This window comes from Corvus moneduloides, chromosome 3 (genome assembly GCF_009650955.1).
Source record: "Corvus moneduloides isolate bCorMon1 chromosome 3, bCorMon1.pri, whole genome shotgun sequence".
NCBI lineage: Eukaryota > Metazoa > Chordata > Aves > Passeriformes > Corvidae > Corvus > Corvus moneduloides.
Window position 1 is genome coordinate 1,754,388 of NC_045478.1, and position 14,183 is coordinate 1,768,570.

General features: G+C 55.0%; 1 protein-coding gene across 2 annotated transcripts in view; it reads right to left on the reverse strand.

Annotated features, from left to right (window-relative positions):
* The window catches only part of ELP3 (elongator acetyltransferase complex subunit 3), a 74,797-nt gene continuing 60,614 nt past the window's right edge, over nt 1-14,183 (reverse strand). For both annotated transcript variants that reach the window (XM_032103566.1, XM_032103565.1), the window contains 2 exons: nt 13,126-13,207; nt 1-514 (listed from right to left, as the gene is read on the reverse strand). In XM_032103566.1, coding sequence (XP_031959457.1) covers nt 298-514; nt 13,126-13,207 — 299 coding nt within the window. In that variant the 3' untranslated portion in view covers nt 1-297. The remainder of the gene's footprint in view (nt 515-13,125; nt 13,208-14,183) is intronic.

The following is a 14,183-nucleotide window of genomic DNA, read 5'->3' on the forward strand; positions in this document are numbered from 1 at the left end:
TAAATAAATAAGCACAGAATTTATTTGCGTCCAGAAAAACCGCGCCCCATTCTCATGTAGAGCCAATAAAAGCTGGAAGTTGTGGTTTTCCCACCAGGCCGCTCCGAAGGGTCCCCAAATCCTGAACTTCCATCCCTCAACTGCAACCATAGGAGCCCATCCTGAGGATGCAGCGGGATTAACACGGGTGCCGAGACACCTGGAGCATCCCCAAGCTCTCCGGGGGGAACGGGATGACCCCAGAGGAGATGGATGCCCTAGCTCATAAAACCCTGGAATTGGGAGGGACCACTGGGATCACCAAATCCAACTCATGGCAGAAGCGAGTCCTTGGCAATCCCTGGGCTTCATTCCTAGGATAAGCGTCACTCCCGGGAGAAGCGCCGTCTCCTTCCTGTTCTTCCTGGCCGCGGGTGGGGCGAGGATCTCCGGGAGCATCATTCCAGCCTTTTCACCATGTAGGGCCCTTCCAGCTCGTAGCCGATCTTGCGGTAGTAATTCCGGGTGCCGACACCTGCGAGGAGGAGAACGACAAGGTTTAATCCAGAAAAGCCAGGCCTGGGCAGGACAGGCACTTCCATGGAGGAATGGTGCTGGAAGGAGCTCGGCTCTCCAGAGTGGGGGCGTTTACTCGTTAGCATCTGAACTAATTACGGTGTTGTTCAGGCAGGAGCTGCAGCTGCTCCATCTACCCTGGACTGTGCCCCACGTCCTTTGTCTTGGAAAGGCCGTGAGCTCCAAGAGGGAGAGGAACCAGCACGGGAACGGCGGAGAAATGGGAATTGTGAAAGCCCGAGGCCGGGCTGGAGAGGAGGCGGCGCAGCTGCGGGATCATTACCGGGAACTGAAGGGCCCTACAACCCCCCGGACCCATTCCGGCAGCTCCCGGGAATGAGCTCAGCTCCGCTCCAGGTGCTCAAGTGGGCGCAATCCAATTTCCTCCTCGAGCAGGACGGCTCCGAACATTCTCCCAGAGCCTCTTCCCTGGCCTTCCTCTCTCTCTCTCTTGGAGGCCCCGTGGTGTCCGTGCCCACGGGACAGGTCCCGCTCCGCGTCCTTCCCCTCACCACAGCTAATCCCTCACAGGTGCGGCCATTACTCATCGGGGAGGGAGGAGGGATTTGGGATCATCGGTGGCACAGGATGGAGAGGACTTGGCTCTCCAGCTCTCCTCTTTAATCCCTCTCCAGCCTTCCTGGAAGCTCCTGGGCTCTCCAGGAATTGGCTGGAACAGGCAGGGAATGACCCTGGTAACCCTTCCTGCCCTCGCCCATGGCTGCTCGGACAGGTTTGGTTAAGATGACCCCCAGCTATTTCCTAAAGCCACGTTCCAGTAGTTCCTGAAAGGTTTAAGAGCCCAGTAAATTCCCATCCAGCATCCCTGTGTCCCTGCCCATGGCAGGGGTTGGACTTGGATCATCTTTGAAGTCCCTTCCAACCCAAACCACTCTTGGGTTCATCCTGTGACTCCAACAGAGCACTGGATCAATCTCAGGAATGGAAGAGGCACCCGAAACCCAGACCTGAAATGTCCTCGTGCCCCCCCCCCCCCCCCCCAATTCCAGAAGCTGGGAAGAGCTTGGAAAACCACAAAGAACCCCAAACTGAGGAACACCTGAGCAAATTCCCTTCTAAGCAGCGGCAAAGCCCCTGTGACCTCACAGCAGAGCCTGGACCAAGAACACCCCAAAGGGACCCAAATTCACTCCACTTCTGGCACCTGAAACCAAGGAAAATCCCACGTCCACCGCAAACACATCCAGCCCCATTTTCCCAATCCCTGCCTGGAAGGGTTGGGACCTCTGAGCTGAAGCAAACCACCACCTTAATCACGATGTTGCCTAAAAAACATCCTCGGGTCCATCAGCAGAGAAGTTGGGGTCTGACGCGGATTTTGGCACTGGAAAATAATCCACAACCCCAACCGACCCGGATAAAAGGGCCAGCGACACCTCAAGCTGCAGGACAACCCTCTGGAAGCTGAAGGGCAACCAAAAAATTCAAGTGATGGTTTTAAAACCACCTCCATCAGAGTCCTTTAACAATTCCCCTTTCCCCTTTATCCCTGGGAAAAAGTGAGGGGTTTGAAAGACACATCTCCTGTCACTTCCATGAATCCCAGAGCTCTCAAGAGGTGTTAATTGAGTGCCAGGTCTTCCTCTTTGGGTTCAAGCCATCACTGACACCGATGTGTCCCGGGGTTCCGAGTGTCTCCATCGTCATCCTGGCCCTTCATCCACAAAATGTTTTTCCCTGGGGATGCCTGAAGGAGGCTGTGACCCTGTGGGAAACCGGGACCTGCATCCCCATGGAGGGAGCGATTCCAGAGGCCAGAGCTGGAGAAGCACCTCAGACTGCCCAGGTCATGGAGCACACCTGGAAGGTCTCCCCAGAATGGGATCTCTTCCCAAATTTTTGCCGCTCTGATTTACCCCAAACACGCCCCAGAGCCGGTGGGACCTGTGCAGGCAGAATCCTTCCCGCTGCTCCAAGTCACACCCCCCGTGCGTTCCAGGGAAAAGAAATCCTTCTGAAAATATCCCAAAAGAATTATCCCGCACGACTGGAGGAGTGAGACCAAAAGCTGGGCTTCCCAAGCCGGAACTGGCTGAATTCCTCATCCTGCAGCTTTAGGACAGGGATTCAACGGTAAATATTCCGTACCCCACCCTGAGGGAGCTCAGGCTGAGCTTGGCAGAGCAGGATTCATCCGGATCCAGATCCAGCTGAAGGACAGGGGCTCTGATCCCACCTGCCTGGATGGAAACCCATGGCCAGGAGCCAGGGGAGGCTTTTTGGAAGCGTCCCCTCACCACAATCATCAGGTGACGCGTCCTGTGACAAGAGTGGCTTTAATCACCTTTTGGGAGCATCTGAATCGTGCCGAAAGCTGCTGACAACCCCCAAAACCCTGGACTTTGCATCCCAGAATTAATTCAATACATTTTTGAAGCCTGTCTGGAGCAGGGGACAGAGAGAAGCGGCTCAAGAACCAGGGATAAACACAGTGGTGGCCCCGAGGGACAGGCACGGCCCCCGGCCATAAATCCCCAAATCCATAAATCCCCAGCTCTGACTCAGCCCTGAACACCGACACGGCATCCGAGTATCCTCCACGATCCCTTCCCACGGCTCGCTAGGCACGGAACTGAGTGAAAATGAGATTGTTTTCAGCATCATTAACGACCTGCTAAGAGTTGATAAAATTTCCACGGCAGAGACTCGCGGAGACACACGAGGGACTTCATCTCCGCGTCTTTCTTGGCAACGACAGGAATCTTCTCCCGGGATGCGGAGTGCGGGCGCATCCTGCTTCCTTCCCTCCTCCAAATATTCCAGGGATAACCTGCACCCTCAGCCGGCTGAACTTTGCTCAATGCTTCAACCCGCTGAGGTGCCAGCTGTGGTTTTCCAGGGGTTTTTTTGGGAGTAACCACCTGGATCAGCACTTTGCCTGTGGAAAAGGGAGCCTGGACAGCCCAGGTGGACACCTGGATCATCTGTAGGATCTCTGGTGAGTAGGATTGTCCTTCGAGGGTGCTGGGAAAAGGATCAGCCAGCAGGACAGGAAGCAGTTTTTCCAGAGAAATCTGTGGCTTCCTCATCCCTGGAAATGTTCCAGGCCAGGCTGGACGGGACTTGGAGCACCCTGGGATAACGGGAGGTGTCCCTGCCTAGGGAACTGGATGGGATTTCAGCTCCCTTCCCACCCAAACCATCCTGGGGTTCCATGGAAGGGCGATGCCGCATTCACCAAAATGCTACGGATTTCACCCAGAATGAGCGGCGAGTCTCGAGCCAGCCACGGGAATTTGGGATGGCTTTGGGAATTTGGGATGACCACAGGGATTCAGGATGGCCACAGCTGCTTCTCTTGGTACCAGCGGGGGGCCGTGTTGGTGCCGTACGAGGGCAAGGCTCTGCCGCAGCTGGAATTACACTTTTTATGGAGAAGGCGCAACGGAGAAGGAAGCGACAAAAGCTTTGGCATTCCATGGACACGGATGGCACCGAGCCAGGCGGGAGGAGCGCAGGAGCCACGGGACAGAGCAGAAACTTCCCCGTTTTCAACCAGCAAGGCCAAGCAGGAAACCAGGAGCTCCGGGAGAACCTCCCTGGCCTCCCAGCACCCAGGAGGACTCGAAGGACATCACCGAGGGGACACAAAGGGGACGTTTCAGCCTCACGCGAGCCCTGGGTTGGTGACTTTGGAGTTCGACGTCACCGAGAGCGAGGAAACACAACCTGAGACGTTTTAGGGCTTTGTGAAAATCCTGGCTTTGCTCTGCACCGAGCTCACGGTGACGCTTCCCGGCTGGCACACCAGCGGCTCGTTGTGGATCCCACTGGCGTCCCAAGCCTTGACTTCAAAGCGAAGCCGACGCTTGTGGAAATTCCGGGCTTTGTTTCGGAGCAAGACCTCGCTCCTCAAGGCGACAGGACCTGTTTATGAGCTGGAGGGTCAAATCCAAGCTCTCAATCCATGGAAATGGTAGGAAAACAGGAAGAGGGAAGATTTTCTTGTGTGCTGTGTTTGGGAATTGGAGTTGGGAATGCGCAGCAGCTCCATCCACGATCTTCCGTGAGTTTGCTCTGGCATTTACACTTCTCACAAAGCTGGGATTCATCTCCAGGGAAAACACGAGGCTGTTTCATGTGAATCCCAACAAATCCCCCGCCAGGAACGGTAACAACGGGGAAAACCTGCCTTATCAGCACCAAGGAAACGGGGAAGATTCCCACTTTTTAACACCGCTGAGAAAACCTGGGCACTTTGGAGCAATCCCAGAAAAGTTGGGAGTTTAAGAAACCAAGGAACGATCCCTACAGCAAAGATTTTCATTTTCAATTGGGGAACTGGCAACGCATTTTCTAGGAGCTCCCGAAGGTATTGAGGAGATAAAAATCCTTGGTTTTGGGAAATGTTTCTCAGTATCGTGGAATGGTTTGGGTTGGGAGGCACCTTGAAGTTCACCCAGTTCCATCCCTCTTCCATGGGCAGGGACACCTCCCACTGTCCCAAGTTGCTCCAAGCCCTGTCCAACCTGGCCTTGGACCCTTCCAGGGATCCAGGGGCAGCCACAGCTTCTCTGGGCAACCTCAGGGCCTCCCGACCCTCTGAGTAGGAAAGAGGAATCCGATATTATTTTTTTAAAAGATAATTAAAACCCGTTTAACGTCACGGAATCTGCTTTAAATCAGAGCATTGGAAGCCATTTCTGGTATTTTTTTTTTAACTTCCCAGTTAAAAGCACCGAAGCTTTTCCCCACAGAGCCACTCTCTCCCGTGTGACCGATATTCTCCGGAGGGATTAAATCCAGGCATGGGAATGTTCCACGACTTCCCTCGGCCGCAGCAGCCACCGAGAGCTCATCAGGGCCGCCGTCAGAGCTGGGATTTAGCCACGTCTTGCTGCGCTCGCACAACCGCTCCCAGCAGCGCCTCGGAGCCGCGGGATCACGCAACGACGATTCCAGAACGAGAATCCTTCCTCCGGCCGGGAGAAATGAGCAGCAGAGGTGACCCCTGGCTGTGCCCGACCCCTGTGCTCTGCTGCTTGTTGGACCTGCAGGAGGAATCGGCCCCCAAAAGCCTCTGGTTTTTAATGTCAAATGCAAGTTGGGATTTGGGTTTTTTTTTCTCTCCTTTCCTGCCTGGAATGCTTCTCGGAGATTTTAAATTACTGTTTTCACAGCCCCTGTGTCTGGCAGTGAGCTGCTGTCACGGCGCGGCCCCGAGCAGCCACGATCCCGCAGCTGGGTTAATTTGAAATCACAAATCTGTGATAGAAAAGGGGTTTTTTGAAGTCTGGGTGTTGTTCATCAGCTCAACAACTGCGAAACACCGGCGGCCTTGGAGATCCGAGGTGGGATTATTTCTGAACCCCGATCTGTGGGCAGAAAACCTCGGATATCCCTGGAATCGGACTCCAGCCTCCCAAAAAATCCCTGCTCCACTTAAACCCTGGATTTGATGGGAATGCAGAGAGATGCAGAACCTCTCTGACAGGGCTGATCTGACGTCTCGGCCGGAGAAATAAAAACCAGGGAAGAAACCACGGCACCGAAACGGCATTTTTGGAAAAAAACAAAAAAAAAAGAAAATAATGAAAAGTTACCCTTTTTAAAGGCCGGGTCTGCAGGTGAGACCCATCCCAGAGATTCCAGATGGGGAGATTCCATCTCATTGATCCCTTAATGATGGAAGCGACATTTCCTTAATGACCACCCGGCCCTGCCCCAACCCAGCTGCGCCGGGAGACGGGAAACTCCCACGGCAGCGCCAGGAAAAGGCAGAGCTGACGGATCTCGGCCTCCAAATGGAGCAAAATGAAACATCCAGGAGTGAATTCCGTAATTTCTGTGAGGATTTAACCGAGTGCTGCCATCCGTGTGGCCCTGGGGCGTCAGGAGAGACGGGGACAGGGAAATGAGTCTGCTCCTCACCCCCAAATCCATCACAATTCCAAGCGTTTGGGAGGTTTTGGCTCTTGAGGCTTCTCCAGAGGTGGTGGATGGAATATCCAACCCGAGAGACTGGGATTTGGGATGAGTCACCGAGCATGTGAGGCAGCCACAATCCGTCTTTTTTCCAATGGGCTCCGGGATGATAAACTCAGCGATCCCTCACCAGGGAACCGCAGCATGGCTGGGGCTGGGAAGGACCTTGGAATGTCCTTATCCATGGGCAGGGACACCTTCCCTGTCCCAGGCTGCTCCAGCCTGGCCTTGGACACTTCCAGGGATCCAGGGGCAGCCACAGCTTCTCTGGGAATTCTGTGCCAGGACTCTTCAGTAACGCTGCTGGTTAAAAAGGAGCGAGAAGGAGCAGGAGGGGAAAAATCCTTCACAACCCCTCCGTGGTTTTGCTTTGTTGTCCCTTCTGACAGGGCTCCTCTGTGGATTCCCCATCCCTGCAAGCGTCCAAGGAAAGGTTGGACAGGGCTCGGAGCAACCTGGGATAGTGGAAGGTGTCGGGGTTGGAATGGGATGGGATTTAAGGTCCCTCCCAACCCAAAGCATTTGGGATTTGGTGACGCTCCGAGCCCGTGCGTTCACCCGGGGCAGCACCAAGGAGAGGAGCACGGAGCAGCAGCTCCCTTTGGATCCCTTTGGATCCCTGGGAAGCTCCGATGTGACCAAGCAGGAATTCACAGAGTTCAAATAAATCGATCCCAGCTCTCCCAAATTTCTGTTCCAAGCAGAGCAGGTGGGGAGTGCCCAAGCTCTGGATGGTTTTTCCCAGCTTTTCCCCAGCTCCTGGGATGATCCCAAGCTGGAGCTGCCTGGCATCACCTGCTCCTCCCGCCTCCCACTGAGAAACCCATCCCGCCTTCCCGTCCACACCTCCGACCCCGGCGCGCTCGGCCGTGAACCATCCCTGGCCCTCGGCCACGTTAATTTTCTCCTTGACAGCCCCCGAATGGCAGCCGGGGCCGGGCGAGAGCGATCATCCCGAGCATGGAAATGAGCTCCCGGCAGGCGCACGGAGCGGGAGCGCCGCGGGAGCCGCGCGTGGATCAGCCACGTCGGGAGTAAATCCTGCCTTAAAGGGACAAAACGATTCCAAGGGGAAGGCGAGGAAAGGGTGCGGCTGCCGGGGCTGGGTGGCTGCGGATGGAACACCCGCGGGAGGGGAATTCAATCTCGGCCCTTCTGCAGCGAGATAAGGACACAAAGCTGTCGGAACAAGCCAAGGCTGGCTGCTCCCGCTGCCGGCACCGGGCGATAACGCGGACAGACGTCACCGCGGCGCTGCAGCCCGGGAAGCTCTTCCCTGGCTTCACAGAGCTGGATTTTAGTGCTGGAGAAGGGATTTGCAGTCGGAGGCGGTCGCTGCTTTGGCGGGCCTTGCCCTTGGAGGAGCCCCAGCAGCTTCTCCCGCTGAATCCCAGTTTGGATTTGCTGAATCCCAGTTTGGATTTGCTGAATCCCAGTTTGGATTCACTGAATCCCAGTTTGGATTCACTGAATCAGGGATGCAGCAGGAGCCCAGGACAATCACTGGGATAAAATCACAGAGTCAAGGGATGGTTAGGGACGGAAGGGACCTTATGGATCATCCCATTCCAACCCCGACACCTTCCACTGTCACAGGCTGCTCCAAGCCCTGTCCAGCCTGGCCTTGGACACTGTCAGGGATGGGGCAGCCACAGCTTCTCCGGGAATTCTGTGCCAGGGCCTCAGAGGGAACAATTCCTTCCCAATATCCCATCTATCCCTGCCCTCTGGCAGTGGGAAGCCATTCCCTGTGTCCTGTCCCTCCATGCCTTGGTTCCCAGTCCCTCTCCAGATCTCCTGGAGCCCCTTTAGGCCCTGGAAGGGGCTCTGAGCTGTCCCTGGATCCCTCCGTTCCCCAGGTGAACATTCCCAGCTCTCCCAGCCTGGCTCCAGCCCTTGGAGCAGAATCCCTCGCTGGGGACTCAGCCCAGGACAAGCAGGGTTTGGAGATGGCGACCTTGGAAAATCCCTGAGCGGAGCCAGCGGCGATTCCTGGGCCAGGAGGAGCTCCAAAGCCCGACACGAGATGTCACACGCGGACAAGGCAGCGCAGCCCAGAGCCCGGGCCTGGCTCCTTCCCAATGTTCCTCGCGAAGGGGAGTGGGAGGTTCAGGAGCTGGCAAAGCTCGGAGCCGGGCTGGCACGCGGGTGCCTCATGTTCCGTGTGGCGCAGCCGCCTCGGGATTGTCCCGCTGACCTCCAGACATTCCAGGCGGAGGCGCAGAGGCCATGGAGCCCCGGCAGGAAGGACAACCCAGCGTCCCTCAAAAAGCAAAGGGACCAGATTTGTCATTTCACGGAATTTTCAAGGAATTGCAAAGCTCTGACCCGGATCTCCCTGGACAAAGGCATTCCCAGAATCCGAGGACGGCATCAGAACCGTCCAGTGCTGCTCACGGGGAACACAAAGGAGCCGGGACGTTCGGATTTGTGGGAGCATGTCCGGCCAGGAGCTCCCGTCACTGGGAGAGGCAGGGCCCAGCATTCCCAGTATTTCCCAGTTTGTTCCTGCATTTCCCACACCCAGCAGCGGTGCTGTTCTGAGGGAACAGCTGGAAGCGTTTGCTCCGGGATTAGGGTCAGATGGGGCTAATTATGGGATGTCAAGCCTCAAAGTCGAGCTAATGGCCAGAGGAGCTATCAAGGAGATGACAGGAAAGGTTCTAAGGACAGAGGATTGTCCTTCATCCACCTTCACCCAGATCCAGAGGTTACTCCACTATTCCTCCTCCCCAGCTCAAGCTACAGCGGAAAATCCATGGGAATTTCATGGGAAGGGATGGGAAGTTCAGCAGGAAGAAAAATCCCTCCAAGGCCATCATTCCCATGACTCTGCAAGTCCTTGGGCAACCAAAGGCTGGAGGATGAGACGCTGGTGCGGTTACTCTGGGTTTACTCCTTCCCCATCCCCAGCAGTGCAATTCCAGCCTCAAAATCCCATCCCAAACCAAACCAGATCCAGGTCTGGAGCTGGAATGGTGGAAGAGGAAGGGAAAGCTTGGAGCAAAAGGAGAGAAGCTCCTGAGGAGAGAATTCAAGGGCAAAAAGGAATGGAAGGAGGGAAGGAAGTCAGAAGGAAGTTGGAAGGAAGAAGGGAAGGAAGGAAGGGAGGGAGGGAGGAATTTGGAAGGAAGGAAGGAAGGAAGGAAAGAAAGAGGGAAGGAATTCGGAAGGGAGGAAGGGAAGACGGAAGGAAGGAATTTGGAAGGAATTCGGAAGGAAGGAATTTGGAAGGAATTCGGAAGGAAGGAAGGAATTCGGAAGGAATTCAGAAGGAAGGAAGGAAGGAAGGAATTCGGAAGGAAGGAAGGAAGGAAGGAAGGAAGGAAGGAATTCAGAAGGAAGGAATTCGTAAGGAAGGAAGGAATTCGTAAGGAATTCGTAAGGAAGGAATTCGGCAGGAATTTGGAATTCCCCACATTCCTTGCATTTCCAACGCCCTGGGGACATCCGAGGGGCAGCATTAGGAACGGTTTCATTTCGGTTTGGGGGCTTTTTGAGCACAACCCAACCCCAAAAACCACCCCCAAAAACCCAGCGGAAGGCAGAGCAAAGAGAGGCGATTCCAGCTGCCGGCACACGGAGAAGCTGCGATTTCAGAGCCCGTCCCAGCCGGAATGCCAGGAATGCCCAGCCGGAATGCCAGGAATGCCAATCCCAAGCATGGCTGGAGCAGGAAATCACCTGAAATGAGCAAATAAAGGAACAGAGCCCCGCTTCCGACTGGGACTGCAGAGGGCAGGGGGCACCGCCTGCTTCCCGCTAAAAAAGCCCGGAATCCGGGGAAAAGGGAGCAATCCCGGCTCCTTCCGGGCAATATTCCTCCTGGGCAGGTCAGGGAAGGGTCTGGATGTGAGGGTGGGTTTTGGGGGAAGGATGGGCCTTGGGATCCAAAGGGGTTCAAAATATCCAGGGATAACAGCATCCAGGGAAAACCAGTGTCCAGGGATAACAGCATCCAGGCTATCAGTATCCAGGGAAAAACAGTATCCAGGGATAACAGCATCCAGGGATATCAGCATCCAGGATATCTACATCCAGGGATATCGGGATCCAGGGAAAACCAGTATCCAGGGATAACAGCACTCAGGGATAACAGCACTCAGGGATATCAGCATCCAGGGATATCTGCATCCAGGGATAACAGAATCCAGGATATCAGCATCCCAGTCCCAATCCCTCGCTCCAGGTTTATCCTCAGCTTCTCCCAGTCCCGCTGGTTAATTCCTTTTCCAAAGGCCATCGGTCCTGGAGCGGCCAAACATCAGGGAGTTCATCCATTAACTCCCCCCTGTTCCCACTCATCCCGGGCCACTCCTTCTTTCCGGAATAACCCAGGGATGGAAGGAGAACTCCAGGGAGCCTTCCCGGACCCCATCACTCCTGGGAATCTCCTCACGCAGGAATCCGCATCCCGATTTCTCCACTGATTTATTCCTTCCGGGGCGGCCTAAGGGTCGTTCACGGAGGAAACGAGGCCGCGTCGGGCGGCCCTGGAGCTCTTCCTGGGATTCCTGAGGAGCTTCCAGCCTCTCTCCATGGGAATTCCTGGTTTCAGGGGGATTTAACGCCGTGGGATGCAGCTGGTTCAGGAAATTCCAAGCTTCCCTTTCCTCCCCCAATGGGAAAAGGGGTGGGAAGAGGATCCCAGTTTTCTCCAGCACAGGAATCAGGGTGTCCCAGCAGCACCAGAGGAGTCAGCCACTGGAATGAGCCATCCCAGATCCCAGAAAAACCACGGAATCAGTTCAATTTCTCCTTGGGATCGCGGATTCCCGCGGGAATGCCGAGGAGGAAAACACTGGGATCAGTCACCCCACAACCCAAGCACTCTGCTCCTGACCCGCACCCGGAGGCAGCCAGGGATCGCTCCATTCCCGTTCCCAGGCTTGGATCCAGGGGTTTTACGGCAGGAAGATGAAAATGCCGGAATCTCAGCGCCGAGGGGCTGGAAAAGACTGAGCCTGGAATCTTCCGGAGCCAAAAGGAGCGGCTCTGGCAGCCGATGGAGGGAAGAGATTCCAACGGGAACAGCGGGAGATTCCAGGAAACGTCAGGATTTCCCTTTCCTTCCCGTTTTCCATCACCCTTTGTCTCCGCGCTGCCCGTTCCGGAGGCACAAACAGAATTCCACCCGAATTTCCCTCCCTCTGGATCGAGGAAAACTGCGTTTCCAAACCGCCTTCAATCCGAGGCTATGCCCAACAATCAGCCAGAAAATCCTGGATTTCTCTGGAATTTCCAGCTTCCCAAATCCATCCCGCAAAGGTGAGCAGGACCCCACCAGCTGCAGGACCTGGAGCTGGAAGAAACATTCCAAGATCATCTTGTCCAAGCCTTTGGAATGCGGATTTCTGCTGATTTTTAACAGAGATGAGCCTGAAACTTCACTCACTTATCTTAAAATTCTGGGTTTTTCCTTTCGGAAAAATCGTTTTCTGTTGGGAATGTCACTTTGGCATGGGCTCCCAAATTAAAAAATCCACTTCAGACCCTGAAATTCCGCCCTCCGACAGAGGAAAAAAACTCCTGGCTGCGTTTTTATTCCAGATAAAAGCCCTGGGAGGACTGGAATTCAGCATCTCCAAGGAAACAGCTGGAAAACCTCTGGATCTTGGAGAAATTGGAGGATATTGTGCTTTGCACTCCAGGGATACAAGCGGAATCCGGGTGGAATTCCCAGTTCAGACTGACACCGAACAGCAGCAGGAATAGGGAAACAACTGGGAGACAGAATCATGGAATTCTGTGATGGTTTGGGTGGGAAGGGATCTCAAATCCCATCCCATTCCAACCCTGACACTTCCTGCTATCCCAGGTTGTTCCAAGCTTTCCTTGGACACTCCCAGGGATCCGGGGGCAGCCACGGCTTCCCTGGGAACAACAAGTGAAGAGAATCCAGAAAATTCTCTTGGAGCATCCGGCTCCTCCTGGCCGTTGTCCCCATTCCCGCTGTGACCCTCGCCAATGATCCGCGAAGATCCCGGGATTTTAGAGCTGGAAACACACATGGAAGCAGTTCAGCAGCTTGGTTCCAAGCTGCAGATTTCTGCTTTTTGGGGTTTTTTTGGCGGGGCAGCAGAAGATGATGGATTTTTTTGTTGTTTTCCCAAAAAAAAAAAAAAAAAGCTCTGGAATACAGCTCTGCTCTTCAATTCCCTAAAATTCTTACGGCAACGAGAGCTTCTCTTCCCATCATCCCGCCCAAAATCGAACTTCTATTGCATTGTTCTATTCCAGAGGCTGCCGGGGCGCTGGAACAGCTCCCCAGGGAACGGCCACATTCCCAAGGCTCCCAGGCACAAGAGGGATTGCTGGATCCCGGATATCCCATGGCTCCATCCACCTGGAAAAGCTTCCTTCAGCTGCTGCAGCTCCTAAATCCCATGAATTCCCACCCAAAGGTCAGGAGCCGGTGACACCCTCAGCCACAACGCCCAGAGAAACGGGAAAGGAGGGAAGGCTGCAGCTGCTTCTCCCGGCTCCCTTCTCCGGGATAATTCCGGATGCGTCCTGCCTGCCCTGGGAGTGTTCCCAGCAGTGGCTGCACTGGGGTTGTTTTCAGATTAAGATAAAAATATCCTAAAAAAACCCCCCCAATTCCCAGGAATAAAGCGGAACTACCTGAAATGACGGCGATTTTCCGTGCCCCGTGCTCCTCCCGGGCGATTCTTTCCGCCTCCTCCATCAGCAACATTCCAAATCCCTGGAATAACGGGGAGATAACGGGGGAAAAAAGGGAAGTTCTGTCAAAGGAGGCACGAGCAAGGTCAGAGCGTGAGCACGCTGGAATTCCCAGGGAATGCCCGGATCCCTGGCAGTGTCCAAGGAAAGGCTGGAGCAGCCTGGGATCATCGGGGGAGGTGCCGGCCTTGGAATGGGATGGGATTGAAGCTGCGTGGATCCCAGCCAAAGCATTCCGGGATTGTGGGATGCAGGAGGCTCCGAATCCATGGCCAGGGGTTTTTCTGGAAGTCGGGGATGGGCAAGGGAAGGGAGAGCCTTCCTGGAGTGCCGAGATTCCCAGGGAAGGGCCTGGAGGCCGGAATTCCTTCCCGCAGAGGAGTCGGGATGGGGCTGGATCCAATGGCAGGCTGGGAGAGGCGGGAATGGAGGGATTTCCCTGGGAAAGGGGAGCTCGGGCTGGGATCTTGGGAAGGGATTCCCGGCTGCGCTGGAATTCCCAGGGAATGCCCGGATCCCTGGCAGTGTCCAAGGAAAGGCTGGAAAGCTCCAGAGGATCCCGGAATGCTTTGGCTGGGATCCACGCAGTTTCAATCCCATCTCATCCCAAGCCCAGCACCTCCCCCGATGATCCCAGGCTGCTCCAGCCTTTCCTTGGACACTCCCAGGGATCCAGAGGCAGCCACAGCTTCCCTGGGAATTCTGTTTCAGCAGGAAGAGCCCATCCCACAAATGTGCCTTTGGAAGGAAGCTGGGCGGCACCAAATCCAACGTCCCCTTCCCAGAGGGAATTACTGCAGATTCCAGAAGCGGAATTCCTCCATCGAGCAGGAATTAATTAAGGAAGGAAATCCAAAGGCAAATTAGCCAGCAGCTCCCGTTGGAAGGAAGCAGCACCAGGAGCATCCAGACAAGGAACTTTTAAAGATCTCAGAGCTGCTGGAATCGCTGGAACGTGATGCCATTGGAAAAAATCTTGGGAGCAACACAATTCCAGC